Source organism: Aulonocara stuartgranti (assembly GCF_965226115.1).
Source record: "Aulonocara stuartgranti genome assembly, chromosome: 11".
Taxonomy (NCBI): domain Eukaryota; kingdom Metazoa; phylum Chordata; class Actinopteri; order Cichliformes; family Cichlidae; genus Aulonocara; species Aulonocara stuartgranti.
In genome coordinates, this window is record NC_138947.1 from 2718559 (window position 1) to 2737853 (window position 19295).

The 19295-nt window shown below is 39.9% G+C and overlaps 1 protein-coding gene across 5 annotated transcripts in view; it reads left to right on the plus strand.

The window, feature by feature from the left end:
• Positions 1 to 19295, plus strand: part of LOC309717164 (uncharacterized protein) — a 66737-nt gene that overhangs the window by 40602 nt on the left and 6840 nt on the right. For 3 of the 5 annotated variants that reach the window (XM_082551506.1, XM_082551505.1, XM_082551504.1), the window contains 15 exons: positions 78 to 125; positions 413 to 456; positions 829 to 1114; positions 1487 to 1530; positions 2088 to 2379; positions 2889 to 2932; positions 3234 to 3507; positions 3890 to 3939; positions 4028 to 4101; positions 4276 to 4490; positions 4603 to 4856; positions 5494 to 5646; positions 6654 to 6801; positions 8463 to 8492; positions 8734 to 8781. In XM_082551506.1, the coding sequence (XP_082407632.1) occupies positions 78 to 125; positions 413 to 456; positions 829 to 1114; positions 1487 to 1530; positions 2088 to 2379; positions 2889 to 2932; positions 3234 to 3507; positions 3890 to 3939; positions 4028 to 4101; positions 4276 to 4490; positions 4603 to 4856; positions 5494 to 5646; positions 6654 to 6801; positions 8463 to 8492; positions 8734 to 8781 (2004 nt within the window). The remainder of the gene's footprint in view (positions 1 to 77; positions 126 to 412; positions 457 to 828; positions 1115 to 1486; positions 1531 to 2087; positions 2380 to 2888; positions 2933 to 3233; positions 3508 to 3889; positions 3940 to 4027; positions 4102 to 4275; positions 4491 to 4602; positions 4857 to 5493; positions 5647 to 6653; positions 6802 to 8462; positions 8493 to 8733; positions 8782 to 19295) is intronic. The other 2 variants (XM_082551507.1, XM_082551508.1) reach the window with 2 other exon arrangements.

The following is a 19295-nucleotide window of genomic DNA, read 5'->3' on the forward strand; positions in this document are numbered from 1 at the left end:
ACTCAGGATGAGCACACATAAAGGACACACACAGTGTCTGTGTCATGTAGTTACAGTTTGTATTCAATGTGTTGCAGCTGCAGGATCATCAGCTGAAGGATTTGATGTGGAGGAAACAGAGAAAGGTCAGTGTCCAGAAAACACATGAATCAATAAATACACTCATTGATATGAAGATGAAGAAGATGAAGAAGAAGAATTACTGAATGAAACAGAACTGGATCATTTCCTCACACGTTGATAGTTTCCCATCAAATATGACTTCATGTTAACAAGTTTAATGTTGTTATTAATCCAACTTACAAGGATCATCAGAATGAAATCAAAGCATCAGTTATTTCAAAGTGTCTGATTATTAACACTGATGTTAAATCAGTCATGAATGAAGCTTTTAATCTTTCTTTTCTGTCAGAGAAACACTCTGAGGATGAACGTTGGCCTGCACTGATCCACAAAGTGAGTCATGTCACATCTGTCTGACTTCAGATCATCCAGCTTTCATTTCATAAACACAGGATAGAAATCTTCAATAGAAACAAATGATTTGATTTTGATTGGAAAAGTCAAAGTTTGATAAGTTGAGCGTGTGCAGTGAGGGAGGTCTGCAGCAGGTCAGAAAGTCCTGAACTTGTTAACAGAAGCAGAATAATTGTTAATCAGCTGTTTGTGATCATTGTGACAAATATGACCAATGACATCATCACCTTATGTGATGGATGATGTCATCTAAACACATCTACATTTGTAAAGTGTTGATGAGAAAACAAACAAACCTGAAAGTGAGAAATGTCACATTTATCTCATGAACATTTTCTTTGAATTTTCCAGGTAGAAACGATGGAGTCTGTTATTGAGCTGCTGCTGGAAGCTCTGGATGGTCTCAATGAGCCGGAGCTGCATGACTTCAACTGGACCCTGCGACAAATTCATCATGACAAATATTACTCAGACTTCTCATGGATGTGGTACATGAGGACAGACCTGCAGGACACAGTGTTTCTGATGGTGCAGACTTATGGCCAACAGTCAGTGGAGAAGACCATGGAGGTCTTAAAGGAGATGAAGAGGACTGATCTGGCTCAGAGGCTGTCAGACTGCAGCTCACTGCCTCGAAGTAAGACAACAAAATCAAAACTCATTAAAGTCATAAAACTGTTTTCATGTCTCATAAACGTCTGACTAAAGTCTTCTTTGACTTTATAAATAATATTTGTAATAAAGACAAAAAAACACATCTTTAAAACATATTTTATGGCTGTTCTGGAAAAATCTACTTCAATAAATACATAAAAATGAGACCAGATTAAATCCAAATACTTTGTGAGGAGGAGTAAAAATGACTCCTTCATACTGTTTATTATTGCTGAGGAGGTTTCAGTGTAATTCTGCATATTGTCCATTTTTCCAAAGTCATATTTCCTGAATAATTGTCAGTTAGTTGTTAAATGTGTTTGTCATGAGTGACTTTGAGCACTTTTCTCCTCAGAGAAACACTCTGTGGATGAACGACGCTCTGCACTGATCCACAAAGTGAGTCATGTCACATCTCTGATTCAGTACAAGACAGCAGGCTGAAAGTCAGAGGACTAAAGTATCATCAGTTCTCATGTTGACTCATTTTTCTCATGATTTCTGCTGGATGTTTGTGACAAACTGAAGCTTCATTCAGTTTGACTTCTTCAGCAGTAATTTTCTGCAACACTAATGTCAGGATGTCTTTACCACTGAGGATGAGCTGAGGAAGTGTCAGCATGTACATTTGTCCTGACTCTTCAACAGGACAGAGAAATCTGAAAACATCAAACACTTTCAGATTAAACAGGAAACTTTATTCTACTTACAAATATTAATAAAGAATGAAAGATGATGTGAAATCAGGGAAAGATTCTTGATGGATATATTTCAGTTTTTATCTGCACAGTGAGAGAAGAACTGCAGCCTGTAAAGAAAAAGTATTCAAACCCATAAAAGTGGATCACAGTTTTAGATTTTCTTCATTTTTTTCATAAACGTACCACAACTAGTAAATAGATGCTTGTGTTTGGCTAAATAAATATGTGACCCCGTGATTGTGTTTATTGTTCCAGGCGGCAACAATGGCAGCTGTTAAACATCTGCTTTTAGAAACTTTGAATGATTTGAGTGATGAGGAGCTCGAGACATTTAAGAGGCTCCTGCAGACGATCCTTCCTTGGAGGAATCTGTCATTCTTATCATATATAGACAGGTTGAGTCTCTCATTAACCAGAGCAGATATAATGAATCTGATGGTGAGTGAACTTGGTCATCAGTCTGTGGAGGTGACCAGAGAAGTTTTCATGCACATGAACAGAACTGATCTGGTGCAGAAGTTACCAGAGAGCAGCTCAGCATCCAGAGGTAAGACCAACATGCATGAGTGTAAACTCTGTGTCATCAACAGGTTTTTGTGTTGGTGGTGTCATGGTGGTGCAGTGGTTAGCACTGTGTCCTCACAGCATGAAGGTTGTGTGTTTGAGCCTCCTGGTTGGCTGGAACCTTTCTGTGTGGAGTTTGCATGTTCTCCCTGTGCCTGCATGCTTTTCCTCAGAGTGCTCTGGTTTCCAGTCCAAACACATGCTTGTTGGCTTTATTGCTGGTTCTAAATTAAATGTGGGTGTGAAAGGTTGTCTGTCTGTTTAAAACCTGAGGTGGACAGGTGTACCCTCTCTCATTATCACAGCTGGGAACCCCCAGTTACTTTGGTTGGACAGGATGGAGGGTTTCTTTGTTGGGTTCTTATGTCATTTTATTTAGTTTCACATGATTTTCTCTTTTAAATCATCTGTGTCGTCTGAAGGCTGATTCTACTTGGATGTGTGATGATGTTTGAATCCTCAGAGTTGATGGTAAATGTCTTTCCTCCTCAGAGAAACACTCTGTGGATGAACATGGAGCTGCACTGTTGAAGAGAGTGAGTGTGACTTTAACTCAGCTTTTACAAAAAATAGTTTTTAGTATTGATAGAAATGAAATAATGTTTTCTTATGAAACTTGAAGTTTTGCAGTTCATAAAGAGAGTGAAGTAAATATCAAAACCGCCAGCTGTCTCTTCAGTGATTATTCTAAAACATATAAATATTAATGAAGACTTATTTTTTTTATTAATATTTGATATTTCTATTTCAGTTTCTCTGGAAATTAAATAAAAATAAATCTTTAAATCGTCCAACAGATATTATACAGTAACTTAATACATTGTTTTGGTTTTACAGGAAAAAGAACAGGAAGCTGTCAGACAGATTCTCTTGGAAACACTGAATGAATTCAGTCAAAAGGATCTAAAGAAATTCAAGCAGTTGCTGCCGTTCACGTGCTTTAAGATGAGCCTGCCACAAATGGAGAGGTACCGGTGTCAAAACAGGACAGAAGACCTTGTGGATCTGATGGTGGATAAACTTGGTCATCAGTCTGTGGAGGCGACCATGGAGGTTTTAACAGACATGAACAGACCTGATCTGATGCTGAGGCTGTCAGAGAGCAGCTCAGGTGAGACCAAACAAAGTTTAATAAACAGATTTTCATAATTTACAATAAACCTGTTTAAACAACTTCTACTCAACAAACATTAAAATAAACAGGAAACACAACAGACGTCCAAAAGTAACTTTGCATAAATCATCAGAGCTGAATCCAACCTTTCTCTCTGTCTCTGTCTTGTTCTGACATCACTGGTGAGAATATTTGGATTCATCAGCTTTTGATCATCTTAGACGTCACTCAGCTGCACGTCCTGCTGAACATGTTGTTCTGATGTTGAAGCAGCACTGCACAGCATAAAGTGATCAAACAGCAAACATGTGGACAGTTAGAGGATGATTTTATATGTCAGCATAACATCATTCATTTGAATTCTTTGTGTCTCAACAAGGACGAAAAACTGAAAGAAGTTCAGAGCTTGAAGGTTGTCAGAGCCTGACGGTAATCCCTTCCATTCATCCATTTATTGCTAAAGTTTCTTTCTTTATAAACATGTGTACTTATTGACTAAAGAGACTGTCCTCTGCAGCAGGACTGCAGTGATTGGACTAAACTTGAACCTGAGGTGAACAGTACAGATGCAGACGAGGCTCCAACTTACAGGTAAATCAACTTCCTGAATGCTGCAGCACAGCAAACTGGAACTACAGGAAACAGTTCAGCTTTGGATTTATTCCCAGAGGAAATTCTTCATTTTGCATCCAATTCACACGACTACTCTGTGTTTCCATTCACTCTGTTGTTCCTTCATGAGTGTGTATTTAATTCCTGTTTCAGCCTTCAGTCTGCAGCAGGACACTTTGAATGCAGAGTGTCGGGCTTGCGCTGGGTCTGTAAGGGAAAGACCAGCTTTCAGTACCAGTTTAGATCTTGGGAGGGACACATGGAGAGGATGGAGAGCAGACAATACATGCCTGCAGGTCCTCTGATGGACGTCACAGTCACTGCTGGGAAGTTAAATGAAGTTCACCTGCCACACTGGATCTGCATCGGTAAGAGGACATGAAGGAAGACTTTCAGATGTTTGACATTTCTGACAGTGAGCGCACAAACTGTTATAAACTGTTCTTCTCACCATGTTTGTGTTGTTGTGTTCTCCTGCAGATGACATCCCTGACATATTGGACACGTTTGCAGTCCTTCACATAGATGACTGTGGAGATGTTGTGGAAAAAGTGTCTGAGGTCACACCAACACATGTCAAGTTAACTGAGCCAAATTTCTCGATGATAGCGGCTCTGATACGTTTCATATTTCCTCCAAAAATCAGCTGTTACATGTTGATGTACTATAAACCCAACACATCGTTCCTCAAACTCCACGTCTACCTGATACGACAGGATCCTGCTCTGGAACAGGTAACTGAACATCTTAATGATGTGAAACAGGACAAGATTCCAAACATTAGGACCGACTGACAAAAGACAAAAGAGACACTGAAAGAAAAATGTGTTTTATATTGAAGCCAATTGTAAAAATGTCTCTATTGCTACAATAAATCTCTTCTGTTTGATTATAAGAATATTTTTTAATCATAGTTTTTCTTTTAACATCAGCAGCACCTGTGAGAGTCACTTTGCTGATAAATCTCTTCACTGTAATCTGGAGATTATTTGGATCCAGACCAGAGTTTATAATATTACATCATACAGACTTCATATAACAAAACTCTGATTATTAAAAATTAGTCACTTGTTATTAACCCGAGAGTTCACAAAGCACCCATGAAGATGCAAAATGTTGATCACCTTCACATGGTGATACTCTCCCTCTCAGAGTTTGACACAATATTTCACAACAATCTCTGACTTTATTCTCATTAATGTGACTTTTTCCTCCCTTTTTCTTTTCCAGCAGACCATAATACTCTCTCACAAAAATCTTATTGCTTGGTTATAAATGTCATTTCAAACACAGATGGTGTAAGTTGGTGTAAAGTTAACCCCTATTTTTGATTACTTTGCTTTTTTGTTTCCTTTTTTTTTTCTTAAACAGGAAATTGCTGAGAAATATCGTGAGAAAAATGATGAGACAAAATCCCATTTGAACTTTAAAAAAATCATAAAGCATCCCCCAGACCAGTACCTGCAAACCGAGCGTCTTTTCAGCCTCAAAGCCGACAACACAAGTGCAAAAATTCAGCCGAAGGTAAAGTTTGTAAAGTTTGTGCTACATGTGGATCGAAACCTTGTTGACAGAAAACACATCAGGCCTTATTTTAGCCAGAATGACACGGCTGCTCTGAAACATACGTGTGTCTTTGCATTGGCTGAGTCAGTGAGGTGAGGGCCATCACACCAGGGACTATCAGCTGTCTTTGTTAGCACAGCTGCACACACTTTAACACAGCAGTGTTTGATGCTGTATTTCAGTCTTCTTCAGGTGCTGATGATAGTTTTACCTGAAGAACATAAAATAATGGTAAAAGTCAACATTAGTGTTTCAGGAAAATCAAGTTCTGAAGAAAATCCTAAAACTCTTAAGTTCAAACATTGAGTTGCAAAGTAATTATATTAGTGTGCTGCTATTTTTTAAATGGCTCATTTAAATGCCATCACCTTTTCCCAAAATGACCTGATAGATAAGGAAAGTAAGAAGTTGTGTATTTAAAAAGAATAATAATAAAAAAACAAACAAATGTGATTAAACTGAATAAAAAGGTCTGTAGGTCATTATGTTTTTATTCCAGTTCACATTTTTCTGGTAATTTAGGTTTTAGTTTTAGTTCATTATAAAACTCTTGATGTGAACAAGGTCAAAGGGCAAGTGCTCAGGTCATATTAGAGCATATTTTAAAAAACAAAAAGTCTGAACCTCAACATTGTTTTGACTGAAAATCACTTACATCTGTCTTACTGCATCTAAATAATATCACAAGTCCACAGATAAACTGTCTTTTTATCTTTAGTCTCTTACCTACACTTTGTCCATCAAATATATTTAAATAAGAAGATTTAAAAAGTAAAATGTAAAACTTGGAGGCTCCATTTCTGTACTAATAGCCAGATGTAAGAACCACAACTGTGTGTGTGTGTGTGTGTGTGTGTGTGTGTGTGTGTGTGTGTGTGTGTGTGTGTGTGTGTGTGTGTGTGTGTGTGTGTGTGTGCGCTCACAGAGGTATTTTAAAGTTCCTTTGTTTTGTTTTTCAAACACAGGAGTTAACCCTCAGATACAATAGGCAAAACTTCTATGAGGTGTACGTTAAGAATCCAGGCAGTGAACTCATACTTACACTGGTGCACACTCACCCAGCTGATGGTGAACCAGCTGATGAGCCACTATGGAAATGTGAAATTCAAGCAGGTCAGTGGTTATGAAGCAATATTACCCACACTGTTACTAATATAAGAAATACTGTATGTCATAAAATGTCAAATGTAAGATGTTTTTTTTTCCATCAAACTTAAAAGAGTCTGCAGCAGTTTGGTTGACACTGTTTCCAAAAGTATTCACTCGCTCATCCACATCCTTTCATTCATGTGTTAAAATCGCTTCCATGGCCTCAGGTGTATAAAATCAGCACTAAAACATGCAGACTCTTCTACAAACGTGTGAAAGAATCACTCGTTCTCAGCAGTTCAGTGGTCCTGTGATAGGACGCCACCTGTGCAACAAGTGTCGAGTCGCACATTTTGAAGCCAGTATGATAACCTTATCCCACCAATGCTGTGGACGTCCAGCTTTTCAGATCCAGTTAAAATCCAATCACTCAAAAAGATCCTCTGGAAAAGAGTAGAATTCTTAGAACAGAGTTTATTAAACAGTGTCATATGAACAGCAGAAATCAGTACAATAAACCAGGATGACAGAAAAAGTGAACAAGCAAAGCGAAGCAACCCCGGAGTGTAGAGCCTCAAAGCACAAACAGCACAGACACACAACAGACAGACAGGGAAGAAGCAGCAGAGCGGGGCATATCGACCCTCCTCTTATATGGGATCAGTGACCCCTCCGCCTGCCGTTGGGTACTCTTTCATCCTTTGTTCTTTCTTTTCATCTTCCACGTATGATGCATAACTTTCTGACCCTGCCCCATAACTTTTACATCCATCATTGAATTGGCTCACTTTGTCCGTTTGATGAGAAAACGGCAGTTAACAGTTAATCAATTTGACAATTTTGTCAGGTACGCATGCCAGACGTAAGCTGCTTTCTATGCCGAGTAAAGGTTTTTCTTGCCTTCTGGTGGCTGAGGTGAGAACCAGAATCCCAGCTTCACGCACAGGGGGCAGGTTTGTTTGCCGTATAGGCATCGAAAGGGCTGGACACAGCGTGAGGCGCTACAGATAAACGCAGAGAAAGTGTCCTATGCGCATACTTTAGCAGTGCCAAAGTAACCTTTGTTTGAACCAGTCACCGTTGGCCATAACACAGTCAAAGGTTACTTATTGATCCTAACTAGTACATTTTCAAACAGTATTGATCAGCATGTGTTTGTACAATAAAGGGCACAAACTTCATTAATATTATTGAAGATAATCTTTGACCTAAATATGCGGGTCTTGTGATTTTGAACGAGTAGAAAAAATACTCCAGTATAAGTATATATTTAGTATATAGAAGTATATATGATTACATATGTGAGTATATGTCCAGTGTGTACAGGTACATATGTCATATATATATCATAGAAAATCCACAACATTAGTGCTGTGGTGAAATTCCCTTGCTACAAAATATTATACATACAGTCAGCTGTTAGTGGTATTATAACAAAGAACGACAGCCAATCAGCCACAAAGTGACGGGCCACGTAAAATCACAGAGGCCTCCAACTTTCTGCAGAGTCAGTCGCTACAAACTTCACGTGGCCTTCAGATTAGCTCAACAACAGTGCATAGAGCGTTTCAGAGAATGGGTTCCCATGGCAACCAGCTGCTTGAATACTCAGCTTTATTCAGATGAAACTTTCATATTTAACTCTAATGTCAAGTATCCATATTTTGATTTTCCTTGAATTCCAGATGACCATCCAGAGTCTGGTCAAGCCGAAGGTAAGATATCACACGAAAGGAGCATTTAGACGAACCTTTTACTCAGATTATAAATGAATGATTTTCTTCTTCTTCTTTTTTAGTAGACCAGAGTTTAGTGGAATATTCTTTGGTGTAGTTATTTAATTGTTTTAATTTGGTGGCACTGAGTCTCTAATGTTTCAGTTTGCTAGCATAATGAAAGTTAAAAAGTTTGAACATTTGTTAAGAAACTAAAAACTTTCCTTGTTATTTTTAACAGCTGCAGGATCCTCAGTGGGAGCAGCTGCTGTCAGCTCTCAGTCGGCTGGTAGGTTCATCAATATTACCTGTTCTGTGGTTTTATATAATGTGACACATAGAACGCTGATGAATCCTAGTGAACAGTCAATCACACCTTTTTCCCGCCACAATTTTACTTTTCGTTAGCTTACATACTTTGTTCTGTCTTCAAGTTTTCATTCTAAAGGAGGAGCTCTCAGTCTCTCAGCTCTCGGTGGCAGCGAGTCACTAAACTCAATCCTGCTTATATTTCTTTCTTTACAGAGATAAATATAATATTCATGTATTCAGCCCTCTGTGAATCACTTCCTTATCATGCTGGAGGGGTTTGTGAGTCCCAGGCTTTTTCCTGAACAGCTGATTTCCTCCAACAGAGTGATGATGGTTGTGTTGTCTTCTAACTTCATGAAGATTAACAATCTGAACAGCAGCCTGTTTGACAGGAAGTCCAGTATCCAGTTGCACAATGTGTTCCTGAAGACCAGAGTGACGAGTCTGCCAGTCAGCTTCACAAACAGCCTGCTGAGAGAGTTTGTTATATTTCACATGTATGAAGAGAGAGTGCAGGGCAGTGAAGACGACATCATCTGTGGCTGTATTCAGCTAACGACAGTTATTATTAAAGCTAACGCCTACTGGTAGATCAGCCCAGTAAATACGGTGTTTCTGTATTTTTACTGGTTCATTTTTCACTTTCAGATGAATCACAAAGAAGTGGTAAAGTACAAGGTAAGATGTTTCACATGATTTGTGTATAAAAAGAACTGCACTTTGTATTTGGCTGTGGTGGGTTCCCTTTGGTATGACAACATTAGTGCTGAATATTGGCATCCAATAATCAGACGGTGTCAGAGAGGGGAAGAAAGAAACAGACTCAGGCAGAGGCAGACATCTGTTTGACTGGTTTGAGGGTGAAGAGGGGGAAAAAAGCAGAAAGATACCGAGTTAGATTTGATTATGTACAAAGTAAAAAGAAGCACAACAATGAATCAGTCTTTAATGTTTAACACATATCAGTGAGTTCTGTTTGGAAATAAGTAACAGAGGATGTAAGCTATGCATGGATTTAGTCTTTGATTATCAACATATGTGATGAATCTCTGCAATCTTTCCTCAGAAAACCACTTTGTGGATAAACACAGAGTGGAGCTGATCCAGAGAGTGAGCAACATCGAGCCGATTCTGGATGAGCTCCTGAAAGAAAAAGTTATCCAGCAGGAAAGTTATGACAGAATCAGAGCTCTGCAGACCTCTCAGGAAAAGATGAGGGAACTCTACAGCGGTCCCCTGAAAGCTGGCAGTGCCTCCAAAGATGTCTTCTACCAAATCCTTCAGACACACGAGAGACTCCTTCTTAATGACCTCTGCTGAAAGGACGTTTGCTGAAATCCATTTTGTTCTACAGTGAAAGTATTTACAAAAAGGAAATGCTGCCATTATGTTTCTGATATAAACATAAGAAATATCAGACTCTTTGTTTTATGCTTTAATATCATAGTGGGCGGATTTATAACACTGGTTATAATTTGGACCTGGTGACATCATACAGGCTACGAATGTTTACTCTGTTGTTAATAATTACAGGTGCTGGTTGCTGCACATCAGGGGGCCAAAACTCAAGGCACACTTTAGGTCGTGGGCCAAACAAGAAAAACATTTATTGAACAATCTAAAACATGTTTTTAAACATAAATATGAATAAAAACAGACAGGAATATTATTCCAGGATAAATGCACTTAAAAAAATAAACTTTAACTTTGTATTTATTTTATATTTTGCTCTCCATAGAAATATATCCTGTCAAAATTATGCAAATTAGAAATATGAACATGCTGCCAAAAAACCCAGAAAAAATAAATGAAAGCAAACACAAGGTTGGAGCCGCATGTAGACGAGCAAAGTGCGCCGACTTTGTTCAACATTACTCGGCAACAGGGAAAGTGAGGCAGGTTGCACTGGTGCATTTGTGACAGCTTCACTTGAAATGCCTCCACCGCATCATACATGTCATGAACTGACAGGTTTCCTTGCGGAGCTCAAAAACTCTGAGAACTTTTATCCCAACTCAGCCAGCGGACCTCTGTATGATGAGGAATGTTGGCAAACTCTGAATCTATTTCCCACATAAAAGACTGAAATTGACGCTGATTTAAACCTTTAGCTCAGATCAAATTTACGGTCTGTGTTACGGTGATCATTACATGCTCCATTTTTAGGACTTTACCACACAGCCTTTCCTGGTGTGTGATGCAGTGATGTGCTGTTAACTCACTGGTACAGTTCTCCTGCATCTTTACTAGATCCTACATCCTGCACAACACCAGCGCTCCATCTGTTGTCCCAGGGCAGTTTCATGTCGGTTACACTTTGAAATACCTTTTCAAAAATGTCTTTTCCTGTCGTTGTCCCGTGCATTGATTTAATGTTCAATATTTACACTCTACGGATGAAGATGGTCAGCTGTGCAATGTCCATCATGTCTGTACTTTCATCCACAGCAAGAGAGTATGCAATGAAGGTTTTGCTTCTTTCACACAACTGTGTTCTTAAATCAGTGGCCATCTCACCAACCCGATCAGCAATCGTATTTCTGCTCAGGCTCACATTTGCCAAGATCTGCGTTTTGTCTGGACACAAGACGTCGCACAGCTTCATCATGCAGCTCTTCAGAAACTCTCCCTCGGTAAATGGCCGAGCTGATTTGGCTCCTCTGCTACAATAGAACTTGCTTTCACAACAGCTTCAGTTTGTGGCTTTGCTCTGGTGACAAACGTCTGCTGAATTGGTAAATGGCCTGTATTTGTATAGCGCTTTACTAGTCCCTGAGGACCCCAAAGCACTTTACACATCCAGTCATCCACCCATTCACACACACATTCACACACTGGTGATGGCAGCTACAGTGTAGCCACAGCCACACTGGGGCGCACTGACAGAGGCGAGGCTGCCGAACACTGGCGCCACCAGTAGGCAACGGGTGAAGTGTCTTGCCCAAGGACACAACGACCGAGACTGTCCAAGCCGGGGCTCGAACCGGCAACCTTCCGATTACAAGGCGACCACCCAACTCTTGAGCCAGGTTCGCCCCTGTCAGATTCTTCTTTAGCTCTTCTACCTTCTGTAGTTTCTGCTTTGCATTTTGGTTTTTCAGCTTGTGTTTTGACTCGTAGTGCCGTCTTAAATTAAATCCCTTAATTACAGCCACATTAGCTCCACTAATAAGATACGGGTTTACCAGCAATGTTTGTCAACATATATTCAGCCTCCTGCGCTGGTGCTGAAAGGCTCTGTTTTCAAAATGAACTTTTCTCTTCGCCATTGTGAGGGGACAGCCAACAGAAGTTTGACTTGATTGACGCGAGAATGTTCCCAGGTAGCCTAGCGTTCGGCAAGGAGGCTGCAGCGCTGCATTATGGGCTCTTTAAGTTGTAGTTTGTGTGTTATTAGCACCTCCATATCGCCGGGGCATGCATAACAATAATAATAAATCTATATAAAATGATCTTGCGGGCCATAAAATTTTATTCCACAACTTAGACATCCACATTACTCACACTCACACATACATACAGGGCTGTGGGGGTGGACACACTATACAGCGCCCAGCCTCACCTCTGGCGCCACCTCTGAATTTTAAATGCATGTAAACATTGAGGGTTCTCAAGAGGGGCCGTGCTGACACTGCTGCTCTCTGGCAGGAAGCCATGCCCTGCCATGTTTTAAAAGCACTTTAGAACAGGACACAGCAACACTACACATGAGCGGGTGGAGGGAGGTTTGGGGTCTTCGTACACCTCTGGTGGGCCTGGGGCTCGGTCCACTCTGGCACAGCTGGCTGCTGGCAGAGTCCACGGGCATGTCACTGCATGGCTGCTGGGTGACCCCTCGTCTGGGGCTCTTCTCAGCTCTTCCCAGGAAGGAGGCACTGATACTCCTCCGATGGTCCTTCTTGGGCTCTCGCACTCTGGGGCCTCTGGATGTCTGGGACCTGGATCTCCTCCATGCCTGCTTCATGCCCTGGGGGACGGGGCTATGGCTCCCTACACCCTCTAGCAGCTTGTATTCAACCTTTTGAATACAAGCGTGCTGATCCACACAGGTGTACACACAGGTGTACAAACTGGTGTTCACACACACTAACTTTTCTTAGCTGCTACCTCAAAGCACATTGTGCACAGTCGGTCTTTCGTGCTGCAGAATAACATTCATTATTTAGTATCTACTGTTATTTACACTTAGCTAGATTAATGCAATGATGCTGTGTTTATTATGTTGTCCACATCACTCAGGACCTGTCATGGTCCTGCCACATCAAGTCCCTGGTTAAGAAAGCCCGTCAGCGTCTCTTCTTCCTCAGAAGACTTAGAGACTTCCATCTGCCACTGAAGGTGCTCAAGAACTTCTACTCCTGCACCATCGAGAGCGTCCTGACGGCAAACATCTGCACCTGGTTTGGGAACAGCACCAAGCAGGACAGACGAGATCTGCAAAGGGTGGTGCGCTCGGCAGAACGCATCATTCAATCAGAGCTCCCTGACCTGCTGTCCATCTACACCAAGCGGTGCAAGTCCAAAGCTAGGAAGATTATGATGGACCTCTCCCATCCCAACAATGGACTCTTCTCACTGTTGAGGTCTGGGAAGCGCTTCCGCTGCCTTAAGGCCAAAACAGAGAGAATGAGGAGGAGCTTCTTCCCCCAGGCTATTCGGGGCCTGAACCAGGTGTAGGACTGGACTCTCACACATGTCACCACACGCACCACCACACATTAACTATAATCCTATAATTCCTATAATTTATAATCCTTATCTTTATAATCTCTTCTGCTATTTGCACATTCTTTACTGTAAATTCCTAAGTTAATTTGTAAATTTTTGTAGTAAACTGTAAATTGTAAATATTGTAAAACTTTTCTTCTGTCATTTAATGGCCGGGCATTGTACAGCTACAAGCATTTCACCCCCATGTCATACTGTGTATGGTTGTGTGTGTGTGACAAATAAAATTTGAATTTGAATGTTGCTCTCCCCTCTTTTCTTTCCTTCGCTCTTTCTTTCTTTCTCTCTCCCTTTCCTATCCCCCAGTCATGTCTGTAACTACTGAAAATAAAATAAATAAATAATAATAACAAAGGTAAATCAAATGGACCAATATGGCAAGGCCGTGATGATCCACTTGGTAAAGTAAATCTGTTGGGCATCTTTCTTGGCCTTCAGGCAAAATATTCTGATGGCTAAAGAAGCAAACAGGACAGGCAAAAAGGGGGAAAAACAGTGATTTACATTTGAATTTAAAAACCGTACAGTAAACAGACAAAGAAAATTAAATAACAATAAAATAAATAAATGAAAAAATGACAAATGAATCAGTAAATATTAAAACATGAATAAAATAGACAACAAATAAAATTAACAAAGTAAAGAAGATTAAAAGCGAACTAAAACAGACTACAAGCTGACTCTGGTACTACCACCCCTTGGAAAAAAGGTGCGTTTTTAAAGTGATTTTAAAATTTCAAGTGTTGGGGCCAGCCTGATATGGGGGGGCAACTTATTCCATAATTTGTGGGCCTACAACAGCAAAAGCTCTGTGAGGACCAGTGTTGGTCAAGTTACTTGAAAAAAGTAATCAGTAACTAATTACTGATTACTTCCCCAAAAAAGTAATCCCGTTACTTTACTGATTACTTATTTTCAAAGGTAATTAATTACTTAGTTACTTAGTTACTTTTTAAAAACACGATTTACAACCTGAATAGGTGATAAAGCGATAGATCTTTCAGCCCAATTCTACTTTTTCTGCATAATCCATCCTGTAGCTGCCCACTTGGAATTACCACTCGTGACGCAGAGAGCTTCGACTGATGCAACTTTATTCTCTCCTCTTTAAACCACCGACAATGTGGCACCGTGAAAACTATAAAGCAAACAAATACCATTAAACATTTAAGTACAAAGTGCAGAAATGTTCACATTTTACTACAGAAAATTATTTTGATTAACTCAAATAGTGACATTGACATAAATCAATAGTTTTTAAACTATTTATGTTACAGCATTTAATAAAATGAATTAACGACAACCTTTCTGTCTCTTAAATACATAAACAATCATTCGCAATCATTAAACCAACCTCTTTCTGCTTCCAAGGGTGCTAATCATGCTGAACCAACTAGCCAACCTCCTCCATGCGCATCTCTTAGCCAGTCTTTCCACACCACAAACAAATGACATGCATATACAAAAAAAACAAAAAACCGAATTCAACCATATTATGTAAACTTTCAAAGTTATAGCATGTGACAGGTAAATAAAAAACATAGTTTTGCATGAGTATTTTCAAAAAATAAAGGTTTTTACTCACTCTGAAGCAACGTGTTTGTGCCGTTTCACTGAGAACAGAACAGGAAGTCTGACACAATAAAAGAGGAAGTGCTAAGGTACTCTTCAAAATAAAAGTGCAAAGTAAAGTGGCTTTGCCGGCATTTACACATCATACAAAATGTAATCAGATGGAAAAGTCTCTTTTTAAAACTTGTTTTATTAGTTTTAACCTTTTAACTTCATGCATCAAGCAAACATTTAATTATATGCAACATTCTCTGACTGGAAGAAATTTGTTTAACATTTAAACCTATTTTCTGCACATTCCAGCACATACAATAAAATAGGTTTTTGTGTTTACACTCACTCTTTCAAATAGATGCAAGTAAAACACAGCAGTAAATAAATAAAGTCAAAGACTCAGCGGTCCTTTTGCTCTATTTTCACCTGTAAAGCAGGAGTGGGGTAGGCGGAGGTTTACCCTGGTGCAGGTGTGCCGCAGCGGTCAGTTGAAGAATCCGCGAGTTTCTCTGTGAGTTTCCCATTACGTGGTAGCTACTCGGTGCTTGCTCGGAGGTTTAGGGATTTATTTCGCTGTAAAAAGAAGTTTTCTTCCCACGCACAACAGACACTAATGTTTTTGTCACTTTTTATGGAATCAAACTCAAAGTAAGGTCAGTACTTCCACGCTTTAAACGCTGCACACTCATACTCTCTCCGCACTCCATATATGATCCATTGTTGATCTGCATACAGCTGTTGTCTCAAACGTCGCACTCGCTTACGTCACAGTCATGAGATAGTCTCGCAAAAAAATCACGGTTTTAGTAACGCAGTAACGCAGCGTGCTTACGGGAAAGTAACGGTAATCTAATTACTGTTTTTGCAATAGTAATCCCTTACCTTCCTCGTTACCTGAAAAAAGTAATCGGATTACAGTAACGCGTTACTGCCCATCTCTGGTGAGGACCCAAGTCAGATGGTGGGACACCAGGGCCACTCGGCCCAAATATAATGACCTCAATCTTGTTTTCATTAAAATTAAAAACATTCAGAGCCAGCCATGCTCTGATATCCTTAAGACATCCTAAAATATGCCTGAGGGGGAGGAAGTGCAGACTCTGTGCTGTGAAGTGCTTTAAAACCTGGTGAAATACCTCAAAAATGTTTTGTCTGTTTAAAAAAGCCTGTAGCTGTGAAGACACTACTTTTTTTTCTTCCAAATTTTAGAAACAAAGGGAAGCTTTAAAATAGATCTGAAATGACACAAAAATGAGAGGCTGGACCACTGACTTTTTAAAAGTTACAGGTCGCCTAAAGTCAGGCTGCTGTTTATAAGCCCTTGAATATAAGGTCCAATGGTCTCCCAAACTTATTTAACAAAGTGAGGGGGGAGGACATCACTGGGAGAGCCAGACTTGATTTGGTAATAATTTTCCCCAGATAGGACAGAGACACGGGTTCAAAATGTCTAAAAACTACCAAAGGCGTAATAGAAGGGTCATAAGAAGGGGGTGAGATATGTACTCTAATAGTTAAAATCTTATCAACAAAGAAATTTTAAAAAGCTTCACAAGTTTCAACAAAAGCTTCTGTACAGTTGGATTGGGGAGGGCTATGAACAGAGTTTAAAATACTAAATAAGACACGGGGCTTATGGTAGTTGTTGTTAATAACACCTGCAAAATAAACAGATTTCTGATATTTACTCCAGCTATCTTTTAGATATCATAAGACACTTGTAGCTTGTCTTTTTTCCATTTCCATTCTGCTGTTCTGCACTGTCTTCGAGCAGCCCGAGTGCTGTCATTCAGCCATGACTCTGACTTTGATTTAGGCTGCCTGACCTTCAGGGGAGCAACAGTATCCAGAATGTTTTGGCAAGTGGAGATAAATTCATTAAAAACATAATAGATAAAACACATTATAATAAAGTACAACACACTCTTATAGTAGGTTGGGAGTATGCTTATGTTGTGATGTCCCTGCCTCCACATAGTTATGTAACTGACAGGCACATTCATATATATTATGGCTTATATGTATAATCGATTTTTTGGTATGTTTTTGACCTGGGGGTAGAATTACTTATGAATGGGTGAAATAAAAACACAACACATAAGGTTCTTCTGTCTGGTTCTTAATTAGGAAAAGGCAGAGCTTCCTCTCTCATTATGTCTCACACTTGTTCTCTCACCAAAACACAGCACAAATCCCGCCAATGACCCGCTTCCTTATAAACCCTCAATCAGGTACCGAAGCAGTGACGTACTGAAAGAAGCTTCGGACGTCGCTGGCCACGTGACTCTGGCCAGTTTTTGTTTTGATTGACAGGTGTCGTGGCAAGGTAGGTATCCTCGCCAGAATTTGTTTCCCTGTGTCGGGAGCGCGCACTGGGCAGGGAGCGCGGATCCAGTTGACTCCGCCTCCATTTAAACCAACGTGTGGTTACGTTACCGTTCAGTGCTTGGACAACAGAACGTGACACACGTGGTATCGGACGATTTACCGAATTAGAGATAATCACGTGTGTGTGGACTGGATTCACAGACAATTTAACGCTCTGTATGCAACGATTCAAAGCACGTTTGTCCTTGAGCTGGACAGAGCGAACAGGGTCAGTGTAACCCGTTTCTGCTCGTTTATGTATCTGTAATACATCCCTACAGTATGTGCTGAACAACACAACGCACCTCTCGTGTAGCTTCAGCAGACTGGCAGCGATTACAGCAGCCAGCCTCACCTAACTGGCCAGACTGGAGAGAGAGAGGTGGAATGATACATATAAACACTATTTTATACAGTCACTGATGCAAACTTATTCTGTTGGGTCGAATACTTGCTGAGAATGCAGATTTTGACCTGTTGATTAGGACGTTTTTGTTAATGGGAAAATTTTTTATTCACAAATGCAGATACTTTAAAGCTAAACCTTGTATAAACAGATGGCTGAATGACTTTAAACTCGGGGTTAAATCACTGAAACTTGTGAATACTAAGAAAGCCCATAAACTTGTTGTTTTATTTAAAGAGTTTAATCTATGTTAAAAAAAAACAAAGAAACAAAAAAAAAACCTCCCTTTTTTATAATCATGACTGCCCTTTTTTGCTCATGTTATTTTTTGCCTTTGGATCAAATCCTTCAGTGACTTTTCTTTCTTTTTGTACTAACTCTTTTAGCTTTGTGCTTATTGTTTTTTGTTTGTTTGTTTGTTTGTTTGTTTCTTGCTATAATGCTCAACCGAGGATGTAACATAATCGGATTAATGACGGTGCCTTGTATGTTATACTGTTGTTTGTAAATAAAGTTTAAAAAACCAACTTGTTGGGTGTGACTACGTATTCTTCTTCCTTTAGTATTTCCGCCCCCTGTCGAACCTCCAGGAAACTGCAGGTCTTCCTGATCGTTGACAGATGTTTAGTGAATAACAGAAACACACAGTATTAAAGATTTATACCGTCTGTGGTAAATTACAGCTTAAGAGTGTTCAGTCAGACATAAGTAGCTCTAGTGAGCATGTGAATGTGATGCTTACTTTGGATTATGGAACTTTTTCCGGTATTCAGGCGGGCTGACAGCTGGGAGGAGAGAGACGCAGAAAAGCGGAAGTTTTTCCGCCTCAGCGTTTACAGAAAGTGAGAGAAAGCAGCGGGAGAACAGTGCCTCACACTAAGCTGCTTCACAAACACTGAAGAATGATTTTCCATCAGCAGTGATTCCAGGTGTTCACATTTTACATGAAGTATTGAAGGTAAGCGCGGCATTAAGTTCTGCTTCCTCCTGGAAGTTCACATTCGTAGTTCTGCTTCCTTGTTGGAGTTGTTTTCATGTGTGTGTAACAGGGAATGAGATACAATAATAAGTTATATTAGATCATGTGACTGTTGCTGGTTTGAAGCAGAGGTGCAGAGCTCTGTGGGAAAGAACCGGAGGTCTCGGTCACGGTAGAGTTCTGGTTGTGGCGGTTTCAAAAGGCCACGATAGTCACGTGATCTTAACCCTAGAACACTATCGCTATAAACAGCAACACAATCACTAATGCCGGGTGATTTTTACCCGATATAATATGACCAACAAAAAGTACTTGTCATCAAAATATATCAAAATTTGACAACACATGACAAATTAGAGTTGTCTTCTTTTACTTTCAACTGTGCCATGTCTAACAAAATGAAAAAAGTGTCATGTGGGGACCCTAAAATAATGCTCCAAAATCA